The sequence below is a fragment of the Canis lupus genome, chromosome 9, assembly GCF_048164855.1.
Source record: "Canis lupus baileyi chromosome 9, mCanLup2.hap1, whole genome shotgun sequence".
NCBI classification, from domain to species: domain Eukaryota; kingdom Metazoa; phylum Chordata; class Mammalia; order Carnivora; family Canidae; genus Canis; species Canis lupus.
The window spans coordinates 16740292-16768230 of record NC_132846.1 but is presented as its reverse complement, the minus strand read 5'-3'; the positions used below and the strand labels follow the sequence as shown (position 1 = coordinate 16768230).

The following is a 27939-nucleotide window of genomic DNA, read 5'->3' as shown; positions in this document are numbered from 1 at the left end:
TATTGGGGGCACTTTATATGAAGTCTGATTAGATTTGCCTCCATAGAAATTTATTTGCGGAGAAAATTATATTAAATGTGACCTAATGAAGGAACATATAAAATCTTCATCATCAGATTTTAAAGGAATTAACAGCTCTCTTCTTGAAAGGAAAAAGGGGGGAATCCCTGGGTAGCGCAGCAGTTTGGCGCCTGCCTTTGGCCCAGGGCGCGATCCTGGAGACCCAGGATCGAATCCCACGTCGGGCTCCCGGTGCATGGAGCCTGCTTCTCCCTCTGCCTATGTCTCTGCCTCTCTCTCTTTCTCTCTCTCTCTCTCAGTGTGACTATCATAAATAAATTTAAAAAATTAAAAAAAAAAGAAAGGAAAAAGGTTGAAGATGGTCTTGCCTTAAGTCAGGATGGACTAGATGACCTCGTTGGGTCTTTCTCTGTTTTACCATGGTGTCTTCATCATTGTTGAGTGTCCAGAAATCCCGTGAACCAATAGAGATACGCAGCAATCTAAGTGTAAGTTAAAGATGAGAAGTAGATGTTAGAAAACTGGGCGCTCGCTGGGAAAGCAGTTCACAGAGAAAACATAGGAGACCAGAGATTTCAGGTCTCCCTGCCTATAATTTTGAATCACTGCCATAAAAAAGAAGTCTATTGATGTCTGGGGAAACTGAAAATGGTCATGGTAAATGGAAGCTGTACGGTTCATTTACTGCTATAAAGGATTCCATCAGCTCTTCTGTAGGTTATTATCGTTGCATTTGAAAATGTGAATGGTTAATAAGATACAATAGCAACTACCCGAGACCAAATTAAAAACTATGTTTGATGGTTTATCATTTTTTTTTAAATGCTGGATAACGTAATAGTTTACTAGAGAAATGTGTGTCAGTTAAAGGGTTTGTTGCAGGAAATTGTTATAAATCTCCAGGTTTGGTTTTGTTTCACAGTTTTTCACCTTTGAGCAGTACAAGAAATTGCTAGGATATGTGTCACTGTCACCAGCATTGGTAAGTGAGAGTATTTATTATACTTAAGTGTGTGAGTTATTTCATAATGCAAAATCTGGAAACAAAAACCCTTTTGATTCCCCAAGCCCAACTACTAAAATATGAATTCGAGTTATTCAATGTTCAGCTACTTGTTGAAAGCCATCTTCCTAATAACTCACAATTTGGCTATTTTATAGCTCCCAGTGATGAATTTATGATAACAGTGATATGTGTAGAAAGACCCATATGAGATATGGTCAAGAATATAAAATAAAGAGTACATTTGTCAAAGATTCTGTTGAAGCCAAAATGTGCGTATGTTTACATACTACATACTGCACGTATCTATTTATGTGAAAGTCAGTATGCCTAAAATATTTCCTAACAGGTCCCTTTTCCAGCTTTTGCTCAAGCTGTAGTAAATATAGGACTTCAAGTCATCCTGCTGTCAGATGGACTGAAGGGCCTTTTGTAGTTGAAAAGAATAGTGGTGCTACAATGACACATCTCAGCTATTACATGAAAATCACTTGGTGGTTTGAACATTTCTCGGTGCTGCTGAGAAATGTTCTCCTCCCCTTCTTGGTCACTTTGCCGCTTTTCACAAGACCAATTATAGTGACCAAATGGGCTCTACAAGTATGTGTGCAACAGGAGCCCAAGAGAGAGAAAATGCACTAATTTCTCCCTCCAGATCTGAAAAATAAAACAAACTATGCATTAGCCCTCCAATTGACAGTGTACCTCCCATGCCCTGGAAAAGTCGTCCAGTTTACAGGCTGAAATGTGCCTCACAACTCAACCAGAGAGGCAGTGTTCTGAGCTTCAGCTCTTCAATTACTTAACTGCTAAAGGTCCACTTCAGAATATTTACTCTGTCCAAAAGACTGTCCAAGAAGAAGTATCTGTTATTTTTAAAACCATACATGCCCCTTTTCTAGAAGTTTCCTGTAAAGAAACTTCTTGTCCAGTCCCCTGCCTAAGCAAAGTGGCTGCGAAATAGCCTTGTATGATAGAAGTGGCATCATGAGCCCTAATATTAGCTAAGAATTTTTTTTGATGCCTCTCTGTCTTCTCCTAATGTCACTCTTAACTTTGAAAAGAAAGGATAGAGAGAGGATTAAAAACTTCCTAGCATAAGACAATAAAATATGGTCTCCAGAGGGCCAGCTGGCTGTTCCTGTGTCAAGCATTGGTACCATGTGAGAGACAAGACTACAGTCCTTTCGACTCTCGAGAATTAAAACAGAAAAGCATTTGGCCACTCCAGCTACCATAACTGAATGCATGCAAACTGTAGACAGCTTTTCTCTTTCCTTGAACTCATTTATTCCAGTTTCTTTTTGATACAGCTAGACACTTAAACAGCCCTTAAATGTCCCCTGGTGCTCTCACATGAAAAGCCTGGGAGGCTGGGAACCCAACTGTTACCACTGGTCTCTGGAATAATCTAAGTAACATGATCTGCTGATAGCTGATCAATTCTTTTGACAAGGGACTGCTGAACACTAGTTCTGACAGCAAATGTAGCTGAGTTTTATAGAAAACCAAAAAAGTGAATTGCTTGGAAGATTGCATATAGTTAGTAATAAAAACCTGAACATCTGGATTTTAGTTTTCCCAGTCAGAAGATTTTGAGACTAGTATTTGTGTGTGTGTGTGTGTGTGTGAGCGCCCGCGCACACGTTCACGTGGGCACATGCACATGCACGTGCTCACACACATGTTTTGGCTTCCGTGATGGAAGAAGTCTGAGATAAATGAATAAAATACATGGTCTGTTACCCTATGCAGATGTATTTGAAATCATAATGAAGGGGCATGAAAGGAAAGCATAATTAATTATTCCCTCTCCTTGAATCTGTATACTATCCCATTTTCCTTTGGATTTTTGTGTGCAACAGGAACAATAGTTTTTGTATAACGTTTTACAAAAGGCTTCACACGTTGTTTTGATCCTCATATAAGGGAGATTAGATATCATTGTCTTAATTTTACAGGTGAGAAAACTGTGGCATATAAAAGGTTCAGTGATTTAGACACAGAGCTGCAGCTACTACATGTAGTACCTTTGTGTGAATTATGAAAAGGCACTCTTTCCCCTGATGCCTCTCCAGAGCTCCAGCTCAGCAAGTGGAGTACAGGCTGGATCTCAGCCTACACACACCTTTTTCTATGCACTAACTACTGCGCGTGGCAGCCCGGGTCACGCAGCCAATAAATGGCAGAACCAGGACCTAAACTCAGATCTGCTGGCGCTAGATCCTCCCTTGTTCTACTTTACCTTTTCTCTCAAGGTTATGGAATAGTCCTTTCTCTTTTTGACTTCTACTTTGAAGAAATTAGAGACCCCTAGTAAGAGTTACCTGTTCTTTGCTCTTCGTTGGCTTTTTTCTTCTTTTGATTGTATATAGTATTACCTCTTCTCCTGGAATTAGAGCTTCAGCACTAAAGGATTACTTTGGGGGTCGGGGGGCACCGGGTGGCTCAGTCAGTTAAAACGAGTCCTGGAATCAGGCCCCACATCGGGCTTCCTGCTGGGTGGGGAGTCTTCTTTTCCCTCTGCCCCTTACCCTATCTTGTACTCGCTCTCTCTCTCTCAAATAAATAAATAAAATCTTTTTTAAAAATTTAAAAAATTACTCTTTTTCAGCATCTGTTTTGGAGATTTGAGGCTTTGTTTCATTTTGTTTTTCTGGGGTGTGTGTGTATGTGTATATGTGTGTGTGTGTTAATTGTGGTTATTTTTGATACAGATTTTCTGGAAAACTCTTAAAACTTCTCCTTTGAGGAAAAATCTAGAAACTGCTTTTTCTTATTAAAGAAATTCTTAACTGAAAGCAAGGAAAGACCTGGTATCATCTTTTGAGAGATGTTCTAGATTTTCGCTGAGCCCTTCAGAACAACCTCACCATTTCTGATCTCTGCTTTTATCCCTCAGCTTCTATGTCCAGAAGAATAGGGCAGTTATCAGAGTTTTTTTTTAAAGGGAAAGAATGAATACAAAATATTGCTTTGCTTCTCAATTGTCTAGAATAGTGATTCTTACAACAGGGCTATACATTTAAATGTTTTCAGCTGCACTGTTTGGTTATCTGAAATTTAGCTCTTTATAAACATTTTATTGTGGGTTCTACTCCTTGAATTTTTTTAGATGCTCCATAATGATTTAAGTAGGTGTTTTAAAAATTAAGCTCTACTTTTATAAGTCAAACTCTTTTAATTGTTACATGTGCAGATGTTTTAGCATCCACCTTAAATCACTAGAACAATCTTTCTCTTCATTAAAGGAAAAAGTCGTTGTTGATGGGGCTTTGACATTTTATTTTGAATTGTTAGGATGTGGTTTGTGGCTTCTGTAATTTCTTTTTCATGAATTGTCAGCATCTAATCAAGAACTAAAGCTGTTTAGTAATGGTACATGGTACATTTATGTGCGTTTCTCCATTCTCAACATAACATTCAGCTGCAGAGTGTAATGAGTAGGATGTTTAACACAGTACCCATAACTTGTTTTAAAGTATTGATTGATTTAACTTTTCTAGACATTTGCCATTGCTGGATTAGGATCCGGACTAACAGAAGCGATCGTGGTTAACCCTTTTGAGGTAGTAAAAGTTGGCTTGCAAGCAAATCGGAACAAATTTACAGAGGTAATCGTTTAATGTTTTCCTATTGGTGAGGGAATGTAAAACAATTATTTTTAATATATGTAAATACTATATAGATAATGATGAACCCAGCTCGTATTCACTTGTTAAAACCGTAGTAAAAAAAAAAGAAAAGAAAAAAAAAAAACGTAGCAAATCATCATTAAGGAAGTAGCATAAGAAAAAGTCAAATTTCTTCCACCAGGAAGGTGTTAACAAAATTGTACTAAAGTTTGATGGACAAACACATGTTTACAGGTTTTTTAATTTTTGATTTGTAATGTAATCTATAATGACTTATTTGGAAACATTTTCCCTACTTTTGGCAAAACTTCTATTTCACTTTTGCTAGGATAAACTGAAGCAAAGCCACAGAGGTGATAATATTGTGCTTTTAAAAAAAATTATGAAATCATTTTTTAAAATTGCTTTACTCCTTTCTCTACTCCACCCACTGCCCTCTCCCAAAGATTCTGATAATCTGTCAAGCTTGTCTTTTGGTTTAATCTGAATGAAGCAAGTTACTAAACCTACGTAAACGTCACCACTTGGACAATGATGGGTCCTGACATTTAATCACTGGTACATGATGTTCTGTGGAGACAGCTTCCCTTGGTGTGTGCTGCCTTCACTTCCTCCCAGTTGCCCTAATAATTCCCTTTAAACCACCAAGTCCAACTGTTCTTGTTTTATTCTTTTGGGTGCCAAGCACAAGGTAGGGGGAAAATACGGAGATTGGCATTCCAGGTTCTTCCTTCCCCAGTATTTTAATAATTCCACAACTGGGTAGCATGTGGTATAAATTGCTTTGGAGGATCTGCTGACCTGAAGTTCTCTGTAGAGCAGTTCCCCTGCCTACTACTTAAGCAGCTGCTAATGGGTGGAGACCCCCCTCGCTCCCACCCCACTTCCTGCCTGCTGATACTGCTTGAGAGCTCCCTGGCAGCTTCTTGAGCAGGGGTGTGGGAAAGGAGGAGGGGGCCCAACTCACCTGTGGCTGCCAAGACCCAAGGAGGACAGGGTTGGGCTGCTTCAGCAGATGGTATCTGCTCAGATGAAGTCAATCCTAATTAAGGGAGAATTTTTTTTTTTTAAGTTTCAAAAGGTTGCCCTAATTGCAGTGATATTTGGCACTTTAGTAGAGATTGAAGACCTTGCATTTCTCTAGTCTTTGTTTTGTTTTCTACTTCCTTGAATGAAGAGAAAAGGTAGTGAGGAATAAAAATAGAAGGAACACTTTTCAAATGTCCTGTTGAAATGGAGCAGCCTCCATGAAATCTGTTCAAGGAAATTTTGATTTATTAGACTGGAAGATTTACCAACTAGAAGAAAATTTTTGAGCTCCTTCTCCTCTGTGGCTTCATTTTCACCATTGGGAAGCTTGTCAGGGCAGCAAGGAGGGGGCAAAGGAAACCAGGTATTCAACTGCGGTCCTTTATCAAGACAGCACCTAACCAGAGGAACGCATATGGGACAGAGAACCAAAGAGCACTCAGGGGAATGAGAATAATGAGTTATCGCAATACCCCTGCTCATGCCTAATGTTCTTTTTCTCTTCTCTGCCCTCAAGGAGGTTCTACAATGAGGCCAAGTAAGAGCTGCTAATGTGTTGCATGTGCTAAGGCCTTGCTAGAACACAGTAAACACCCTTCCAGCCTAACACAAGAATGCTGCATATGTACATGTTCCCAGCTCACTTACATGAGTGCAGTGTGTAAATTGTTTATGTATATACAGGCAGGCATTTTTCAGTGGGGGAGAACAGGAGCTTGTTTGGGGTCATTTCCTCTGCAGAATCCACTGAACTGGATTCATTTTTAGGCATTTACTTAGACAAAACAAAAATTTTCAGTACATTATAACCTTTAACTAGTCAAACATGGACACACATGTCAGCATTTATTCCCGGCAACTATCAAAATTCAGTAGCTGAACTCAATAGGCAATGTTGAATCAATAGGCAATATTGATCCAACTGGAAAAGTAGTTAGCGGTACAGAAAGTAATGGAACTATGCTTTCTGCAAGGAAAAAAAGGGAAAGAAAGAGGAAGATGACATGATAAGAATAGCAAATTTGGATCTAGTTCTTTAAAAATAACTAGTAGTCATGTTTGGAAACTGTAACTATTTCCTATGTCTTTTGTCTAGGACCCACTAACTTCAAAGCCTTCCTCCATTGATTCTTTTTGTTAATCTGTGCCTGGGTTGGATTAATCCAATTGTTAGGTGTGCTTGCTTCAGCATTTGTATGGCCAAGAAAAATTATTGCTTTCTTCACTTTGTGGCTTTGTTGGCTATCAAGAAGTATGTGTGTTGGAGGTGGTGGGTGGGGTGGGAAAGGGAAGAGAAAGGAAGAAAGGAATTAATTTAATGATCAATGCATTTAAAGATTCTATTTTTTAGGAAAAAAAGTTTTAGTTCAGGTACAAAAGTAATGCATATTTATGTTAGAAAGCACAAAAAATAATATTATATATATATAAGTGTGTAAACATACTAGAAGTGATTTAGACTCCAGGACAGTGCTGGCCAATGGCAATATAAATAATAAACCACATTTTCTGGTACCTATATTTAAAGAGGCAAAAAGAAACATGTAATTAATCTAATACTGTATTTTGTTTACTTATTTTTAAATCTTTAGCCCAATACATTCAAAATATTGTCATTAAAGCATGTAATCAGTATAAAAATTATATTAGATATTTTATACTCTTTTCATATTTGGCCTTTAAATCTCATGTGTATTTTATGCTTACAAGCACACTTCAGCTTGAACCAGGACATTTCAAGTGTTCAATAGCCACATATAGGTAGTGATTTCCTCACAGGACTGTGCAGGCCTGTCATGCAAAGGAATTCATACAAACCTCTAAATTATGATCATCTCTGGAAAGGAGACTAGTGTAGGGGAGCAGAAGAGTTTAAGGAAAAGGCCTGTGTAGTTGAATGTTTGACATGAGAATGTATTCAGCATTACCTGTGAACATTTACATTAAAAAGTAACACTTTCATTGTAGAAAATTTAAAAAATACAGAACAGTACAAAGAAAAGTATGTAATCCAGAAGAAATGTTCTATGGCTCTGCCAGGAGAGCCTCCCTTTAGGGAGAAGGTTGTCAACTGATTTGGGTAGGAACGGCTTGCCGGCTCATCTTAAGGCTCAATGTTGCATAATTCAGTTTCTATTACTTCATTTAGAGTAGCAGAAACCCCTGTTTTTTTCCTGTTCTATAATTTCTAAAAAAGTTTAAACCTTCCATGCAGACCATCAAAGAACATATGTAAACAGAGCTGTCTAGAACAGGAAGGCAACTGGTATACTGGCAGAGTAGGGTTGGAAAGAGATACACCCATGATGCTCTTTGCCATTTCCTAACATCATGACCTCGAACAAGTCACATGTAGTTCCCTCAATGATAAAATGATGGTGATCAGTCCAACTGTCTTACAGCAAGGCATTTCTGTGAAGTGGCTAGGAGCACCAGCTCTGGAGGCCATTCTCTGTCATTGACTAGATGACAAGCTCATGTTTCCCACTCTGACTATAGTCCAGTTTCCTGTTTCATTAGGAAAGAATTCTAGTAATAGCCACATTAAATGGTGTAATGAGGGTTGAGAAGTGTATGCAAAGCTGGCAACACAGCCTGTGATGTAGTGATGGTTTAATGTGTCAGTCATTGTTATTCCATGTTTTTATGAGAATTTAAATATGATAATATATGCAAATATCTTAACATAGAATGTGGTACATGGTAGGCAGTCAACCAATGATACCTATTTCAAGATGCAAGTTGATCTTGTAAATGCTTAAGTTTACATAAAGATATTTATCTTGAGAGAGTACTCCAATTAATATTGGGCAGCACAGCTGACCCCAGCTGTGGGCATGTAGACAGCTTACTGAGCGTGGTTAGTTTCCTCCCTCAGTCCACATTAGGCCATTCTCAGCTGCCGATACGATCCATTCAGACTGAATTGTTGATCAAGGCTTAAGGGCTGGCCTTTAAGTTACAGTGCCTATTGACAAGGTCCTTAAACTCAGATGCAGGTCTCCTGTCATAAACAGTAGTAGCTGGATATCCATTTGCTGTAAATAACCAGCATATAGCAGCATTAGAGACGGACACTAAAAACATCTGAAGCCAGTTTGGAAAGAATTCTCCCACAATCAAGATATTCTTCCTCTGGGCAGCCCCAGTGGCTCAGTGGTTTAGCACCGCCTTCAGTCCAGGGAGTGATTCTGGAGACCTAGGATGGTGTCCCACGTCAGGCTCCCTGCGTGGAGGCTGCTTCTCCCTCTGCCTGTGTCTCTAATAAATAAAATCTTAAAAAAAAAAAAAAAGATATTCTTCCTCTGGAATAGTTGTACAAAATCAACGTGTATTTTTTTTTAAGTGGAGGGACAGAGCGGGAGAGAGAGAGAGAGAGAATCGTAAGCAGGCCCCATGCTGGGCAACACAGGGCTTGATCTCAAGACTCTGAGATTATGAACTGAAACAAAAATCAAGAGTTGGACACCCAACTGGGTGAGCCACCCACATACCCCAAACGTGTATTCTTGATCAACCCTTCTTAATCACTTCACGTGGAGGCTGTGACTTAAGCTCATTTTCAGCCTTCTCTGTTAATTATGGCTACCAATTGTGGCGGAACACTAAGTGATTGGGCTGTAGGCAGAATGGCCTCATGGCCTGACAGTACCTTGAAGAAAAGCAGCAGTTTCCTCAGAGGCTTATTTTATAGATAAGTAACTCTTACTATTCCACCAGTAGTGAAAGTTTCTCGGGCAGCCTGTCTACCCTTCAGCCATTCTACTCTCGAGTCTTAGGTATGAACCACTACAGATTCCTACACAGTAATTGTGGATTTTCCTATTTCACCAGCCAGAGGTGGTGAGTCAGCATGATCCTTTAACGATGAACATTTCTCAAGGAGTTGCTGCAGCTGAGAGAAGCTCTGCAGTGGAAGACAGCCTGGGGCAACCATGGTCAATATTAATCTTAATAATCTTAATATTACACTTAACGTGGGGTGCCTAGGAGGCTCAGTCAGTTAAGTGTCTGATTCTTGATTTTGGCTCAGGTCATGATCTCGGGTCCTGGAATTGAGCCCCAAGTAGGGTTCTGTGCTCAGCAGGGAGTCTGCTTCAGGATTCTCTCTTTCCCTCTGCCCCCCTCTGTCCCTCCTCTCTCTCTCTCTCCCTCTTTCACTAAAATAAATAAATCTTTAAAAAATATGTTACACTTGGGGCAGCCCAGGTGGCTCAGCGGTTTAGTGTCGCCTGCAGCCCAGGGTGTGATCCTGGAGATCCCAGATCAAGTCCCACGTCAGGCTCCCTGCATGGAGCCTGCTTCTCCCTCTGCCTGTGTCTCTGCCTCTCTTTCTCTGTGTGTCTCTCACGAATAAATAAATAAAATCTTTAATATATATATATATATATATATATATATATATATATATATATATTACACTTAACATCTTGTAGGCAATGATTGGGTGGTAAAGGTGAAGCATAGGGAGATATCCCCCTGGGTCCTGTGGGGAGGGCATTGCTGGTAAAGGCCAGGGTGGTGTCCTCTGAAGAATGGGTTCCTGAATGGGGGCCCCTCTGGCTGGGGTCCAAGGGAAGTACTCAGTGAGAAAAGAGGCTGTGTCTGTTATATTCTTGGAGCCCCAAGTGCAATTCCCATGAGGATTTCCAGGAATGGCAGGTGACTTGCTGTCTCCAAATGCCTGGGTTCTCCCTTCTGTGGTCTAGGCTTGATTCTCTAGCCAGTCAGAAGTATGTTACCCATAAAATATGTCTTCCCACTCAGTTTAGCCATAAACCATTCTAAAAATACAAAGAAACTGTGGTTCATTTGGTTCCTGATACTTCCCTCATATCCTTCCAGCTTCTGGATAAAGGTATTTCAATAGGTGTGCTTGTCTGGCCTCCACTTTTTAAATTACCACCATATCAGTCAAAGACTATAATCCCTGCCACACTTCCTCCAGTTCCAATACCAGAATCTTGGCCAGCATCTTAAAATTCACAGTGAATAAAGAAAACCGGTCTCTAATTTAAATATGCTTGACCTTCTGTGGGGAGCAAAGTAATCACAGCTTTGTCATGCTCTGGTTTGGTTCAGTGGGTGTAAAAACATGTTCAAATAAAATCGGGATAGACCCAAATTTCTCCCCGTCCTTCAAACTAAACCCAAGCAAAGTGTTGTTCTGGTTTGTAGCTTCTTTGGCTTAGGACTAGGCTTGCCTGAGGATTTTTCTATTGGAGATGGTTTGCATATCCAGTCTTGCCAAAAGTGTGACTTTATAGCTTGTTGTCCTTATGGGACCTTTCTCCCCTCTAACTGGGTGCATCATTCTTTAATCTATATATTTATAAGACCTAGAAGTCCCCTACCAATTGTGCTAAGCCAAGTGGTGTTTGGCTGGCATGCTCTCTGCAAGCCTGGAAAATGTGAATTTCTCCCCAGGAGCAAAATCTTGTATGAATTGTTTCCCAGTTTTTCTCTCCACTTTGAAATCTACTTCAAAGTTATGATTTGGCTAACGGGTTGTATTTTCCTTCCCTTGAGGTCTATAGGATTTGCTTCTGATGTGTGGATGGGGCACAGGTTTCCTTCTACTCATTTTTATCTACATTGCATATGAACATAATCATTCTCACCCCCAAATACAAAACTAAGGCTTAAGTGAATTGCAAAAGCCTGTCTCCCCTCTATTTAGTCTTTAAAGATGTTCAACCCAAGAAAGGAATAATTAGTCTTCTACCTTTAAGATCGGATTGTAATTTTAAGGTCCAATGAATAGACAGCAAATGTGTCATTGGTGGTAGAATCTTTAAAGATGGGGATTATTTTTTAACTAGTTCAGGGTTTGATTCTGGTTTCGGATAACACCGCTAGATATAGTTCTATCCACTTGCTTCTGGGAGCTCAATAATATAATAGAGATCAATGAGATCATATGTGAGATCACAAAGCTTAGTGATTATTTTCTCCATAAGCAATTAACAAATGTTTAAACTTATATTATGTAGAGTCAACATAAAGTAAGTAGAAGGACTGCATTTTGTGATTATCTCTTTCAAGAAAGAGGGAAGTTGAGTAGAGAGTGAGCGTGTGGCTCTATTTACAGATAGTGTGAGAAGCCAGCTTCAAGGGCATGTCAACATTCATGATGATGTACTGAGTTAAGTTCAAATTTTTCCTGCATTACTATGTGAAACACTGCCTGGAAACTGTTCAGTACATAAATTATTTCTTTCCAGTCTATGATTCTTGTGGGCAGGAAAGTGAATTATGTATATGAATCCATTCCTATAGTTATCTTTCAACAATACCTAAGGCAGCAGCCAAGTTGTCTCTCTATTATCATTTGCAGAAAATAGACTTCAGCCTTCCATTCTGCTCTGCCAGGAACTCTAGATTTTTGCTTTCAGAATTGAGACTTTGAAGTAATGATAATAGCTACCATTTACAGAACATCTACTATATGCCAGAGACTGTGTAAGATGCCTTACATGTTTTTTTCCTTTATATGATTTTTTAAATTTACATAATTTTGCAAAATGTAAAAGTATTACATTGGGTTCCCCCCCCCCACAAATCACATAATATAAACCTGTATAAAGAAAAAATAGTTGATGATTTCTATCAATACTTCCCTCTCATTCCAATGCTTTGGTAACTGCTTATGCATCCTTCTACCTTTTCCAATGCCCACACATACTTGGTATTTCAAATTCTCCTACTACTCCTGTAAGATAGGTGACTTCCTCTTGGTTTTAGAGAGGGAAAGTAAAGCCTAATGAAATCAGTAGCTCTTAGGAACCAAATGTTAACACAGTGTTCTTTTTCTAGGCAACCACACTGCTTTTATTGGGATAAAGAAACATGGGTGATCAGGAAACTTAAGGGGAAGTCAGAAGTGTTTCTGGAACCAGGAAAAGGTCTCCTTCCTTGATGCTAGTTTTTTCTGAGCAGTTCCCACAGCATAGTTCCCTTCCCTCCTGCTGGGGCAGCAGTGGCAGGGGCAAGGCACAGCATCAGCATCTTACCACCTGGAAGGCCCTGTGCTCCTCCAGGGATGGTTACTGGGTGGCAACATTGTGTTTTTGAAGCTTTGTGGTGCAGCATTTGGGAAAATTTGTTTATGGCAAATTACTATCTGCTCACAGATTGTTTAAAAAATAGACCCATTCTTCAAATGTAAACTCTAGATAGAGTATAATTATATTTGGGTTGTCTTTTCATCCATAAGCTTGCCCTATTAAAATAAACTATAATGATGAATTAGTGAAGTATCTCAGCTAAAGAAAAGTAGAAGTGTGGGATTTTGAGCCTAATTCCACTTCTTTCACTTCTATTTTATTCTCAAACAAAAGGAAGGAATTTTTTTCTCTTTTTTTTTTTCAAATTTGTGAAAATACTTCAAGACCTTATTTGAGTAATGAAAAACATAAGTGATCTTCTATCTCCTGAGTAACCAGGGTATTACCAAAATGCAGCAATTGGATCTCCTCTTTTTTAACAAAGCAGTATTTTTCTGAAGGCCCAGATATGGACACTCACTCCATTGTGCAAAGGTCTCATCCGGTTTGCTTTACAGCCATGTGATGAAATTCAATGCAACACTCTATTCCTTTGGCTCTAAAATACAATAAGATTCACCTTTCCCTGGGAAGCAAGTAAAGGAATGCATGTGGAGCGTGCTGTCTTTTGACATGGTGTGCCTAGAGCTCTTCTCTGGCTTTAGGAATGGAGGAAATTCATTGACACACCCCATGTCTACACTTACTGGCCATACTCTGATAGCTATTTACCCAAAGAACAATGCCTGCTTCCCACACCTTAGTCCGTGATCTCACAAGCTAATCAGAGCCAGCTATGGTCAGTAGTCAGATGGATGAACTCCAGAAAAAATAGCTCAGGCTGCCATAAGTCATCTCAGTGATTTGTTGGTAATACTGGACTCTCAGTGAGTAAGGAATCAGTGCCCTGGAGTGGTGCAAAGAGTCTCCTCTTTAATTAAGCCTCTTAAGGACTTCTAAAACAGAAATTTGATTCCATATTTCATAACCACTGTGTGGATATAAAAATTATCAGCATTATCTCTCCAAATAAAAATCAAAGCAAAAGTATTTAGATTTCTAGACTATACACTAAGTACCACACTAGACATTTAGCACAGCACATGGCACCTAGTAGAAACACATTCAACATTTGTTGAATAAATGAATGCATGAAAGAACAGAGGGTTCTCAGAATTAGCAGTTGGAAATAGCTGAAATGAAACTTTAAGACTTTGAGTTACGTCAAATGGAAATACTCTGGCAGGTACCAGTGTACTGAGGATTTTAATAACCAGTGTGGAGAGCAGTGTGATATCACAATATTAGCTACATTCCAATCCACTTATTCTCCCCTGCTTGCATTCTGGTGCAGTCAATGAGAAGTACATCCAGGAAAGTTATAATGCAATTTGGCCTACAACTGGTAACTAAATATGAAAATTGCATTGAATATAAATGTTGGAAGAAAACTGAACTGGTGGGTGACCTGCTGGGCTGGATAGTATTGGAATCATTTGGCTGATGATGCTAATCAGTCACCATTTTTGTTTTGAAATGGAAGCCCAGTAATCAAATAAGTTTAGTAAAATTCTTTGTGTTTACAGATCTCTAGTCAAAATGATTCTACATTTTCCTATTTAAGCATCCCAGTGGAAGTCATGTTTTGCCTTTCTAATTAAATATTTGCTTACATGTGTGTGACACAATGTTGTTGAATGAAGCAAAAAGCACACTTCTACTTTTTATGGGAATTAGAAAAGAACTCAAGGTTTTTTTCTCTATTGTGAGACCCCAAGAAAAATATATTTGGCTCATGATGTATCTGTTACCTGTATTAGTTGGATTATCAAACTCTGAAAATCTTACCATATATGTAGAAAAGAAATGAGTCCACAGAATGAGAACAACACTGGCTTAGATGCAGAATTCTGGTTAAGCTATTTACCACCATTTTTACATTAGGACTGCTACTTAACAATTCTTGGTTTTCTGACCTGCAAAATAAGGAAACTATACCTGCCGCCCACATTACAAGACTGAGAAAAATGATCAGGTGTGTTAGGATGGCAAAATCATGCAGTGTAAAAGTATGGACTTGGCATGTGAGAGGCCTTAGTTTGAGCTCTTGGCACCACCTCTGTGATTTTCAGCAAGTAACACAACCTTAGTTTCCCCATCTGTCAAATGGGAATAATGATAATACCTGTTTCTCACACTTGTTAAGAGGATTAAATGACTTGATATGTGTAAAGTGGCAGGCATCTATTGTAATGGCTAATGTTGTTGGGCATTTACTGTGTTCCAGGTACCCGGTAACCCACATGAATGTGCTCTCCAGGCTGTGAGTGTGTGAGGTGGAGGTAGAGGCACAATTGGTGACTTTTTCATTCCCAACCTTTGCTCTCATATGGCCTTGCTTCTATAGCCACAGACTTAAGGAGTGGAGAATTCTTACCAAAGATGTTAACTCTGAGGGATAGGGAAGAGGCCATTTTACAGGATCTCCTGCTCTCGAGAGGAAAGCCCCTGGGGTGAGGAAGATCCCTGGAGGAGCTCTCTATCCCAGAGGCTGGGTTTCATTACGCCTCAGAGGAAGTTGACCTTTTTGTCTTGCATGATGCATTTCTGGTGGACTTTGTCACAAGGGTCCAGGGCCCTGGGAAAAGGAAAGGACAGCCAGAAGGAATGAAAAGAAAGAGGCTAGTTATTCATGCCCTTTGTCTCCCTCAAATCAGCCTCCACCTTTTTAAATGCCATTGCTTTCAGCTAACAAGGAAATGACCTGTCATTTTATTATTTGAACTATTTTATTATTATCAACACAATTGTCATTATTATTAGTAGCTAATATGTAGTGAATCCTTACATAGGACAAAAACCCATTGACTTTGTTATCATCACAGCAATCCTATGAGGAAAATTCTCTTATTATTCTTATTTAACAGATGAGTAAAGTGAGGATAAATCAGAGTGGATACAATCCTCGCCCAAGGGATGAACACTGGGTGTTTTACTATATGTTGGCAAATCGAACTCCAATAAAAAAAAATATATACCAAAAAAAAAAAAAATCCTTGCCCAAGCTAGCAAGTGGGATCACTGAGACTCAAACCTGGGGCTCTCTGGCTCCAACTCGCTATTTCAAACTATTGTGCTACTCTCTGATTTACTTAATGACTCACAGCTAGAGTTCAAACTCAACTAGGCACTTGAGTTCAAAATCTACCCTCTGGCTGCCTTCCTTAGAGCAGGAGAGCAGAGCCTATGCCGTATGCTCTGTACTTCCAGAGTCTTTCCAGCAGAAATGAACTTCTGCTCAACTTGTCCTCAAGTCTATTTTGAAAACCAAAATAAATAATTTGTGTTGATAGTCAATGTGCCAGAACACAAACAAAAAATCCCATTTTGCAGAGCAAAGAGTGAACTTTAACCTCCTGAGAATTTTTGTTTTTCCTATATGAAATGTTTTTTCATTATTTTAAGATACATTCTCATATGTTTTTATATGTAACAAAAAAAGTTTCCTTAAGCTTAATACAATTTATTATAATTAATCTTAAGTGTAAAGATGAAGTTGAGTGTAGGATTGTAGTTGAGTTTTTAAAACATTTATTAGCAAAAACTATAGGATTTACTATATAAACAAGCTCATTTAAATGTATCATGTTAATTACATAGCTATAAATACAAGTTGGATGAAAAACCTTGATTGGATTCCTTCTACTCTGTTCTGCTGATACAACCTTAATTGCAGGTGATAAGAAAACACTTTTAGTTAGAAAACACATCAGACTACATGACCACTCCAGCAACCTGCTCCAGTGAAAAATCAAACAAATGTCACATCAGTGCTTGCCTCATGAAAAAAAAAAAAAAAATTAAATACTGAGCATTTTCCCCTATTTACTATTCAGTAAAAATTTAATGAGGAGAGGTATCCTTTGTACTGTACCTCCAAAAGAAAGCAATCATTCATCTTTTCATTAAAACCCACGTGAATTAAAAAAAAACCCACGTGAATTGTTGTTAGTGTACTATAACGAATTATAAACTTCAAGGCAAACTACAGTGAGCTATGTAGCGTGTTCCAAAAGTAGCAATAGGAGTCCAGCAATCAGGGTATTTCAAGGTTGAGTAATCAATGGGAGGGTTGGGAGGAAGTAAATTAGAAGTAACCCACTACTCCTGGTGCCACTGATTTATCATTTATCATAAGTGATACACACACTGCTTGCACACCCTCTTAAGGAAATCTGCAAACAACAGCTATTTATCCATGCCCAATTTCTAACCTAGTGCCAGTTTCAATGATTGAGGCAGACAATAATTCTAACATTCACTTTAGAAAAACATACTTAGAAAAGTAAATATGCTGGATTCGGGAACCAAATATAAATTCCTTTTGGACTATGCAGTTAGAGATTACCAGTTTACCTATATGGCTAATCCCCTCCATTACTTTGGATAATCCAGAATTGGATACAGCTATTTACATGTAGGTAGTGATGATAGGTATTACATGACATTAGTTTCACTAATTCCACCAAAGATGTGGGTTTTTTTGCCAACAATCTTCTCTTGAAGGCCTGTATGCATGCAATTTTGTTTACTTTTGGGGCTTCCTAATTTTAAAAGCATGGATCTAGGCATGATTATTCATGTTGGGGGAGAAAAAGTCCCTAATAATTCTGGCTTGAAGGGAAGCTAAGACGGTAATTTACTCTATTTCACGGTCTCAAAGATGATCTCTCTGGCTTTGTTCCTCTCTCCTGCAGCAACCATCCACGATGAGTTATGCAAGACACATCATTAAGACAGAAGGCTTGGGACTCCAGGGCCTCAACAAAGGATTTACAGCAACTTTGGGACGTCACGGGGTTTTCAACATGGTTTATTTTGGCTTCTACTACAATGTCAAAAACATTATTCCTGTCAATAAGGTAACTATTTAATAGATTAAAATCCTGGAGGAAAAAAATCTCATCAGTGATTATAGCTCCATCTGTAAAGTGTTCATCATGTGCTAGTCACTGTACTGCACACTTAACATCTAATTTGATCCTCATGTCCCTGTTATTCATGGGATATTGTTAGGCCTATTTAGGAATTGGCAACTGAGGCTCAGAAAAATCAAGGAGGTTGTTAAGTAGTTAATAGCAAAGTAGAGACTTGAACCCAATTCTCACACCAAAATTCATCTTCTTGAAATGTGCACCATTATATCTGAATGCTTCCCTTGTATCACCAACAGGGGCTTCTAGAAACTGTATTATTGCTTACTTTTTATCTCAGAAGCATAACTTTCTCAAGAAAGTTGAAATTTTCATATTCTAAATAAATTTTGATCTCTGGGGGAAATTGTCAGCCTAAAATTTAAATTTTACCTAGATAGCAATTTTTAAATTCACAGAAGTTAATTAGGGTAAGCTGTAAAACCAACTCTATGAGGATCATACACTTTTCATGCAAAGTAATAATAATTATAAGTATACTTTTAATGGTAATTTACAAATGCTAGCAGCCTTCAACTTCTACAAGATAAAAGTAGCACATGATGTCCTTTAAACCCAGCATCTTTTCATCTATAACAGCACAATATTTCTCCACCATCATATTGCTTGCTTGCATTGAAAATTGCAGTCCCGGAAGCACACATTGGGGACACATTTTCCACATGCAGACAATTTCCCACAGAGGTTCAGTTTTTTATTTTCCTTAGAACAAAACTACTGATGGACTTTTATAAACCATAACAAAATGTCTAATATGGCTATCACCAGACTCTTCAACAAAGTTGATTATACCTACGTTTGCCCAGCGACCCCCCGTATTCCCAGCCAAGGTTTATCTTAAGTAGCAGCTGAATATGAGGGATGTTCCACATTAACCATCTCTTGGTTTTGCCTCATTCAATAGCTAAAGTTGTTAACCATGTTTTACTGTATTTGGAAACCTCAGTTATTGAGTAGAAGCTTATGTTTGTTGGCCTGAAATCTGTGATTGATCACAGTATAGAGATACCCTTCCCCCACTGATTAACAATTCTGACTCCAGTGGTCCTCAGAGCCCTCCTTCTGTCCCAAAATTACAGAAATAGAATGCAACAGACACTTTGGGTTGAGTGACATGAAAGAATTCAACCCTTAATGCATGAGATTCTTTTTAGCAGGAATGGGCTAAACAATTTGTGGTACCTGGGACAAAATGAAAATATAGGAGACTTGTTCAAAAATTTTTAAGAATTTCAAGACCAAATAGTATGACGATAAACTGAGTTCTTCTAAGTGCGGGCTCTGGGTAACTGCCCAAGTCACAAATGCATGACCCTGTCTTTTAAGACTCTGAGATGAGTACTCTGTACAATATGGGAGAAGTGTCCATGCCTCCATCTCTCCAGCTATTTAGACTCGAAACAGATAGAAATCACACACAATGAAATAAACTACATAAATGATCATATATTTTGCTACACATATTTGGGCACGTATTTCTAATTCTGATAGTATTGTAAAATGAATTTAGTTCTATTTACGAAAGAATTCACAAAGATCTATATATAGTCATATGTTAATAATGCTTTAAGAAATCCATGTGTAGACTTCATTCTATAATTAATTAATGCACTTAAGTTATTAAATGTTAGGCATTATGTAAACACAGAAGCTTAAATATTCATTTATTTTTTTAAATCATCATGGTATCCTGAAACTATGGAAAACACTCATTTATCTTGCCAGTGTGCAGGGATCAGATCATATTGGCTCTTCTAAGCCACACTGAGGATCCTTACCTTTATCTGAAGGAAGCCAACAAAAGATTTTAAGCAGAGGAATTACCTGATCAGTCTGGCTGCCAAGCAGAGAATGCATGGACTGGAGGTGGTGAGGGAAGGGCAGGGTGTAACATGGAAATGATTTCAAAGTGAGATGCTAGGGCCTCAGACTATGTCGTTCATGGTGGACACAAGGAAAAGTGGACAGATTTGAGAAATCTTCAGAAAGCAAATGTATTGGGTGTGGTGTTGATCTAAGAGGTGGTGGGTAGAGGTGATGCCTACGTTTTTGGCTTGAACAACTGGAAGGATGATGGTGACATTTACTGAGAAAGAAAACTGCTGAAAGAGAAACAAGTTTATGGGAGAATATCAGGGCTTAGCCTGGAAACTGAATTTAACTGCACTTAGAACTAAAATGCAAATGTTGGGTTGAAGATTGGATATTGGTCCTGGAGCTTTAGGGGAGAGATCTGAGCTGGAGATACACACTTAGAAGTCATCACAAACCGGGGTGCCTGGGTGGCTCAGTTGGTTAATCATCTGCCTTTGGCTCAGGTCATGATCCCAGGATCCTGGGATAGAGCCCTGCATCGGGCTCCCTGCCTATCAAGGAATCTGCTTCTCCCTCTGCTGCTCCTCCCTCCTCCTCTTCCCTCCTCCTCTCTCTCCACTTCTTTATTCCTCCCTCCTCCCTGCTCATGCACTCAAGCTCTGTCTCTCAAATAAATAAATAAAATCTTTAAAAAAAAAAAGTCATCATTAACCTGGGAGAATGTCTGTTTATTGGGTGAAAGATCTTGAGCCAGTCACTTCAATGCTCTGAACTTCAGCTTTTTTTTCTTGTATATTGAGAAGCTACCCAACAACACTGAGGATTAGCATTAATAATATGTGAAGTTGTTTGTGAATTTTAAGGTGCCATGGAAGTGTTAGGTATGGTGGTGCTGATGACAGCGATAGGGGAAGGCGAGAGGTGGTGAGGCGGGTGGTAGGAACAGCAGGCACATAGAACAGCACGAAGAATTTTTTCCCCAGGACTGTTCCTTTTGCACTTAAATGAACACTGTTTTTTCTTGCCTACAACAAAGTCATTGATTTTATGTGTTCTGTAATCTAAGCCTGATTCAAGACTGGGAAACCAGTATTCTTTAAATTTAAACCATAATAAATCAATCCTTTGTGAAGGGGAAGGTATGATAATCATTAAAACATGTTGAAGAACGTCATCAAGTTGTTAACCATGAGGAGGAGGAGGTGTTCCTTGAAGGCTTTATTCCATCTTTGCTGTGGGCTATCCAGCCATACACTTTGGACAATTTGTTTACAGGATTATTATTTCAGTTCCCTTACCCACCAATTGGTCATTCCGTTGTTCCGAGGGAATTTGAGAATTCCCCAATCCTGACTGGCATGAAATAATTTTAGATTTTTCTTTAATGTATTTTTAAACCCATAAATGGTCTTGCAATGTTTTCCATGTTCAAAGTATTTTATTTTAAAAGAAACTTCACAATGATTATCTCTGGGGAATGGAAATGAGGTCTCGTGTGTGTGTGTGTGTGTGTGTGTGTGTGTGTGTGTGTGTGTAAGAGAGAAAGAGGGTGAGAGAGAAACAAAGCAAGCAGCAGTGAAGGGAAAGTCCTTTTCTTTTATACCATTCTGAGCTGTTGGAAAGTTCTGCAATAAGTATGTATAAATTTTATAATAGGAAATAAATCAGTGAAAAGTTTAATAGAGTCTCATAAAATAGAATACCTAGTTAACTTTTTCACATTTTATACAACTCTGAGGCCGTCTGTAGAGGTAAAATAAGAACTTTAACATTAAGCCTAGAGAACTTAGGTCAGACATCCACCCCTGAAGTTTTTAACTCTTCAGATTGGTGATCTCTATTAGATACATTTTGCAAGTAATCACAGAAACATCCTGACCTTCTGTGCCATTTCATACTGTTGAAACCATTTTTGTAGACTCCCTGATTTTACCTGATCCTCGTAACAATAACTGTCATTTTCAGATAAGAAAACCAAATGGGAAGTTACGGCCCAGCGCTGAAAGTTACTGAAATAATTTATCTGAGGTTATACGGCAAGGGGGAGGAAGAGAACCAGAGGCCAGAACTCTTTCCACTATACCACGCAATGCTTTAACGCTACATTTTACCTTGTATTTTGTCACACGTAAATTACCACTTAAAGGATTAATGAAATTTAAATATGTGAAATAGCTAGGATATCCAGATAATATAACCAAATTCCTTTTCTGTCTCCTTCAGCCCTGTAAGCTGGTCCTCTACAGATCCCTAGTCTATAATCTACAGAAACAAAGAATTATAAGTCATGGCCCTGGAGGAACTAGATATTAGCAGTTTGAAAATGGTGCCCTGGGTTATATTCTTTCAGATTTATTTTTAGAATCTGGCTATTCCTATGGTGAATAAGTGGCTACAATAGAGCAAAGACTGCTTTGGATATTAACTGACCATGGAATCCATTTAATGGAAGCATTCATTTACATCTTGCAGTAAATGGAATGGAATGTCAGTATAAAGAATTATCCCTTCTCCCCAGAAAGAGGCATCACTTCTCAAAGTAAAGCCCACTGGAAGCAGGTATTGATTAACTTAAATGCTGACATCTTTTTCAGATATCCATGGGAGTAAGTTTTTGTTGCAAAAACAATTTCTTTCATTCCCATTACAAGGTGGGGATGTTCGAAGCATATTATTTGTGGTTGTTGACACAGAAATGAGAATCATAAGATTAAAATGTTACATCTCTTTAATGACTTTGCCCCCTAGTTCCATACTGACTGCTTTTCAAATGTTTCCATAAGTAAAATAATAATAATAGGAATCATTGCCTAAAGCTCATGGCTGTCAACAGTATTAAACTGTGCTTTCAGTTTGTATCCTAATTAAGCATGTTTGCAAGTTATTTTGCCAAAAACAATAGACCTTTTGTGTTGAATTTTGCCATGATATAAATTACATGTGTGGGTTAGAAATATTCTAGGAGAGAACAATTTTTCATATGTTCAATTTTTCTTACTTAATAAACCATTTAGACCTGTCCCTATGGTCATTTTACTACAGACAGCATTAAGTCAAATATATTTTATTTTCTCCTAAGGTAATATTTATAAAAGTTTGCCTTTTAGAAATGCAAATGTTTTTTCTTTTCTTTTGATTTTTCATATTTTCTTTGTTTTGTAAATTCTGTAGAAAGTCTGAGGATGGTGCCAGACGCACTTCAGGTTCTCAGAAGAAATGTGGAAATGTGTTCGTTTCATGATTTAAAACTGTATCCTTCCCTAAGGTGTGCACTAAAGCTGAATGAAAAATGCACCTTTGGGTTCAAGTAGAGAACTTAGACAGAGCTGTTTGTATTTGGGAAAGAAGAATCTCAGTAGAATTAGATCATAGTAGGATTTAATTTATGGCCATTTATTTTTCTGATTCTCTCTTACTCGATCATTAGTCTTACCAATCATCCGGTAATGGGAAGGGCAAAAGCATTAAAGTTTCATTAAGAACAACTCTCCTTTCTGGTAACCACTGGGGTAAAACTACAAGTATATATTATCTATAAAATCCCAGGATGTGTGATAAGATTCTGTGGTCAAAAGCAGTATCTTTCGTTGGCAGTTTTCACAGACTCCCTGGGGTATGTGTGTTGGGGAGAAGGAAGGCATGGGGTGAAGGCAGGGGGAAGGGGGCAAGGATTCAGACACTTTCTTAAATAAACTCTAAGCCAAAAGTTTCCAGGCAGGCACCACCCAAGTGGATGGAAAGGTGGTACAGGCAGCTTCAGCTTCTCAGTGGCTTCCTTCTTTTTTTTAAGATTTTATTAATTTTTTCACAAGAGACACATTGAGAGAGAGATGCAAAAACATAGGCAGAGGGAGAATCACACTCCCTGTGGGGAGCCTGATGCGGGATTCGATCCCAGGACCCCGGGATCATGTCCTGAGCCAAAGGCAGATGCCCAACCACTGAGCTACCCAGGCATCTCTCAGTGGCTTCCTTCTGTTCATTCATTCTGAAAGCATTCGTGGTACATCTATGACATCCAGGTCACTATCTCACTAAGTGTCAACACTGCCCCTGCCTTAATGGGGTACACAGTCAATGAGAGGAGACACACAATAAACAAGTCATTACAGGGGGCACCAGAATGTGGTGATCACGATGAATGCCATGAGAAGACAACTACCACGCTGTACGAATCCATAAACAGGGATCCTACTCTGGGCTGATGGCAGGGCAGGGCAAGGATATAGGAAAGGCCTTCCTTCAAAAACGATGTTGAGGCTGAGGCCGAAGGATGAGGAGTAGACAGGCCAACATGAAGAGGATGAGCCAGGACCAGACAGATATTTAGTTAGAGAGAAGAGGATGTGTGACTTCCCTAAAGCAAAAAAGAGGCTTGGGGAACTTACGGGAAGACAAAGAATGAGGATAGAACCAAGGAGATGACAAAGAATGAGGATAGCTGATGTGTAGTGAGCTAGAGGGGAGAGGAGATGTGGACGCTGCCTAGGGTAACTGGGCCAGAACGTCTTAGGCATGTAATAAGGCACTTAACTCCTCTTAAATGATGTAACTGAGGGGGGATGTCAAACAAACATTACATAAGCAGAGCTAGATGGGCATGGGAAAGTTTCATTTATAGAAGCAGTCCAGAAGTAGAATCTCATGAAATAAACTTGGTTCAAAGGCTTTCGATCAAATGCCTACCTCCATATCAAAGCATCTCAGTGTGTCCTTGTCCTAACTTCCCAACCTTTAGAATTTTGTTTTGGAAACCTGGTTTGTTAGTTTTCCTTGGGGTCAGTGCCTTTATTGAGGCGAGGAATAAACAGAGCACACTAAGACAGAAAAATCTGACTGAGTTCCCAAGGAAATGAATTAATATTTTCCTGCATTCTGTATGATAATACTCAGTGATACAATTGACTCTTAGAAGGTATTATCTGCCCATGTAACTATTTAGAGAGAGATATTTGAGGAGAGGGGGTGTGTGTATGTGTGTATATTATATATATATATATGAAATAACCAAGTGATAACTGTTATGTTTAAACCCTACCCCATTTTGACATTGTATGTGTTTTATAATTTGAACTAAGTGGGTAAGACGTTTAAAATTATTTTACATTTCACAAAGCTTTAAAGAACAGCTAGCTCAGGGGGAAAAAAGGAATTTTCATGGCTATTTTCTGAATGGCTACATTTAGATGCTGAGCTTTTAACAAGACTTTGATTTCATTCCAAAGCCCAGAGCCCTGCAAGGATAGGATCTTGGGAATACTCTACATTCCTTAAAGAATGCTTATCAATTAAACCATCTCATTTTAGTTAGTGACCTTCTGTGGAGTGAAGAGCTAGCATTTCCCCAAATTATCTCACATAAAGAGAAAACAAACACTGTAATAGATTCTTCTGATAGCTGTGAATTGGAAACAACTGTATTTTTTAATTAAGCTTCAATAGCAAGTATTTTCATTGGAGGACAAAACAGCATGATACCATGACATCAGGGCAAAAAATGCTTTTGTCAAAGTTTGTGAACAAAACAACAAGAGAGAGCCAACATTAGAGGAAATGAAAGATATAGACTGAGCTGACTCTGCTCCTAATTGACTCAGGCCCACTGAAGCTAACAATATTGAAAATGCAAATTTCTCCTTAAAAAAAATAAAAGGCAGCTTACCCTCACTCAAGCTGCCTCCTTGTTCAGTTGCCAGGAGGCAACTATGATTTCAACTCACCACATCATTTTCATGACAACCATGGCCAGCTGTGGGGAAGGCAGTGAGAAGCTGCCTGTTATTTGCCTTCCAGCTGCTACCAGGTGCTTGACCAGTGTGGGTAGGTACTGTCTTTGTAATTTGCTTCTGAGACCTTAGTTCTCTGTGTATCATAAAGGAGCGCTAAAACATTTATTAAACACCAAGGATGTGTCAGGCCTGTTAGACATACAAAATGAATCTGACATGGCACAGTCCTCTCATTTGAGGGACTTTGAAGGACTCTTCCCAAAGAACATCAGCATTCGATACCCATCTCCACTAGATCCTGAAGATGACTGAACCCAGGCCATCTGGCACCAGAGTCCATACCTATAACGGTTGTACTATACTTCTTCAAATGTATGGATAGGTGAGCCTTTGAGACTTTCCTTCTTCAGAATATATCCCCAGTTCCTCAACTCCTCTTCAAATGACATGGTTTCTGGCCCTCCATACGGTCTGTCTCTCCCACTATAGACACATCAGATTTGTCAGTGTCAAAACTGGACATAACACTACAGTTGTCAATCAATTCAGAGTACAGTAGTCTCAACCCTTCCTGTGATCTGAGTACACACCTTTCTAATGCAGCCAAAGATTGTACAGAGGTGAATTCTTGGGGGGGATTTGTTGGGGTGGAGGGGAAAGAGAATGGGTGTTGCTTCTACATCAAGGTGTTGGTACGTATAAAACTCTGTGGTCAATTAAAATCCCCAGATTACATGAACTGCAGTCAATTCATGTCTCCCTCATCTTGAACTTGCGTGGTTTGTATTCACTTTGCCTAAATGTAATCCTGTGGGGTCCAGTGCTGGAGCTTAGAATGATAAATTTTAATGTTGAGGGCAGGCTTCATCCGTCATTCTAGCTTCCCCTCCTTGCCTGTGTCATCAGCAGATCCAAGAGCGGGACTTCCACATCACCCAAGTTCATCCAGCCCTTCTTCAGGCTATCTTATGGACACATCTTTCACAGATGAGGATCTCCAGCTGTATTTTCATCCATCCTCCTTTCAGTGTCTAATTCAGTGTCTTATTAATCAGGATAACATGGAAGACTTTTTCAAGTAACTTTCTAAAATCAAAGTGTGCAGGATGACTTAAAAGGAAATTAAACTTCCAAAAGGGTTGTTTGCAGTTTCTTCATGTGAGAATACATCACAAACTTTATGTTTGTATCACCTCCTGTTTGGCAGCCTTGAGGAAATAAAAGACTGCATCACAACTATTGATGATGATGTGCTACAAAAGGAAAAAAATGAATTAAAGTATAGAATGTGTGCTGTTGGGGAACCTGAATGGCTCAGTTGGTTAAGTGACTGCCTGTGACTTGGGTCATGATCCCAGGGTCCTGGCATTGAGCCCTGTGTGGGGCTCCCTGCTCAGTAGGGAATGTGCTTCTCCCTCTGCCTCTGCCTCTCCCCCTGCTTGTACTCTCTTTCTTTCTCTCTCTGTCAAAGAGATAAATAAAATCTTTAAAAAAAAAAAAAAACAAAAATGTGTGTACTGTTAGCACAGACTGACCCTTTGTAAGATTATGGAAATAACTATAAGAGAGCCCATTAAAATTGGTTTTGAACACATGTTTGTATATAATCTAATAACTGAGTAATAGATTTATTAAAACGTTCAATCATTTTTGAGTCATTCTGTTATACTCATGACATTCTCACCATCAAACAGTTTATTAGCCCACTTGGCGGGGGAAGAGGAAGCAGAATAAAAGAGTTCTGTCAAGAAGTAATTTGTGATACCCTGAAAATCATGTGACTCTTTGTAGGACCGCCATATTGTCTTTGTCTTACCCAAAGCAATTTATAGCAATCTCTTCTAGTCACTTCTGAACAATAATTTTAGTTTCTTCAAATGGCAAACTTATTTTAGCAAGTTTTGACAAGCAACAATAAATCCAATCTAGCATCAACTCAGGTCAATCCTGAATGGAGAACATTCCTCTCCCTGTTTATTGAAGACTCTCTAAGGCAGGGTATACTGACTTCAAATTGGGTCAAAACTAGTCAGAGGGATCTCAGATGCAGTGTAATACCAGAAGAAATTAAAGGGTACATGAATTGCAGGGAGCAAAGGAAATTTAATTTGGGCTGACAAGATAGGAAGATTCTGTGACTAGACTTTAATGTGAATATTCATGCTGAGCTCCCATAAGTGAGAAACTCATTGCTACACTCTGTTCAACCTTGCTTGCTTTGTGGGGAGCAGCATGCTTCCTGGCCAGTCTCCCTCACCACCCCTAGTCCTCACTAACAAATCTTCCTTCCCCCATCTTCCTTACCCCCTCCTTCTGGCATGTCTCTATGTGGAATGTCTTCTTAAGGATGCCAGACCCTAATCACAAAGGCCTGTGAGATGGGCAAAGGTTCTCTATTTATCAAGCTAGCAGCCAGCTGGCCAGTCACTAAGCAAGGCATCAAAGCCCATGCCAGGGAAGGTAAAAGGAGAGGCATATGCTTCTTTTGATCAAGACATTTTGCCTCTCTGCCTATTAACTTCTTAAGTTCCATTGCCTAAAATTCCTGATACTGTCTTTAGCTGTGGATATAATATTTGAATTAGATGGTTAAATTAGTTACAAATATATAGTATATTTATGGTTAACTATTTTGAGTCATATGATCTCATTTATGATGACTTGGTA

The 27939-nt window shown here is 38.9% G+C and overlaps 1 protein-coding gene and 1 long non-coding RNA gene across 11 annotated transcripts in view; one reads left to right on the top strand and one right to left on the bottom strand.

Annotated features, from left to right (window-relative positions):
- Positions 1–27939, top strand: part of SLC25A21 (solute carrier family 25 member 21) — a 469006-nt gene that overhangs the window by 425734 nt on the left and 15333 nt on the right. For 5 of the 10 annotated variants that reach the window (XM_072838343.1, XM_072838339.1, XM_072838345.1 and 2 more), the window contains 4 exons: positions 944–1003; positions 4531–4638; positions 15022–15057; positions 17492–17656. In XM_072838343.1, coding sequence (XP_072694444.1) covers positions 944–1003; positions 4531–4638; positions 15022–15057; positions 17492–17656 — 369 coding nt within the window. The remainder of the gene's footprint in view (positions 1–943; positions 1004–4530; positions 4639–15021; positions 15058–17491; positions 17657–27939) is intronic. The other 5 variants (XM_072838349.1, XM_072838341.1, XM_072838348.1 and 2 more) reach the window with 3 other exon arrangements.
- On the bottom strand, positions 310–26913 carry LOC140639848 (uncharacterized). Its single transcript, XR_012036491.1, has 3 exons — positions 25206–26913; positions 15172–15372; positions 310–503 (listed from the first exon to the last, which is right to left on the bottom strand). It is a non-coding gene; the product is annotated as an uncharacterized lncRNA (long non-coding RNA).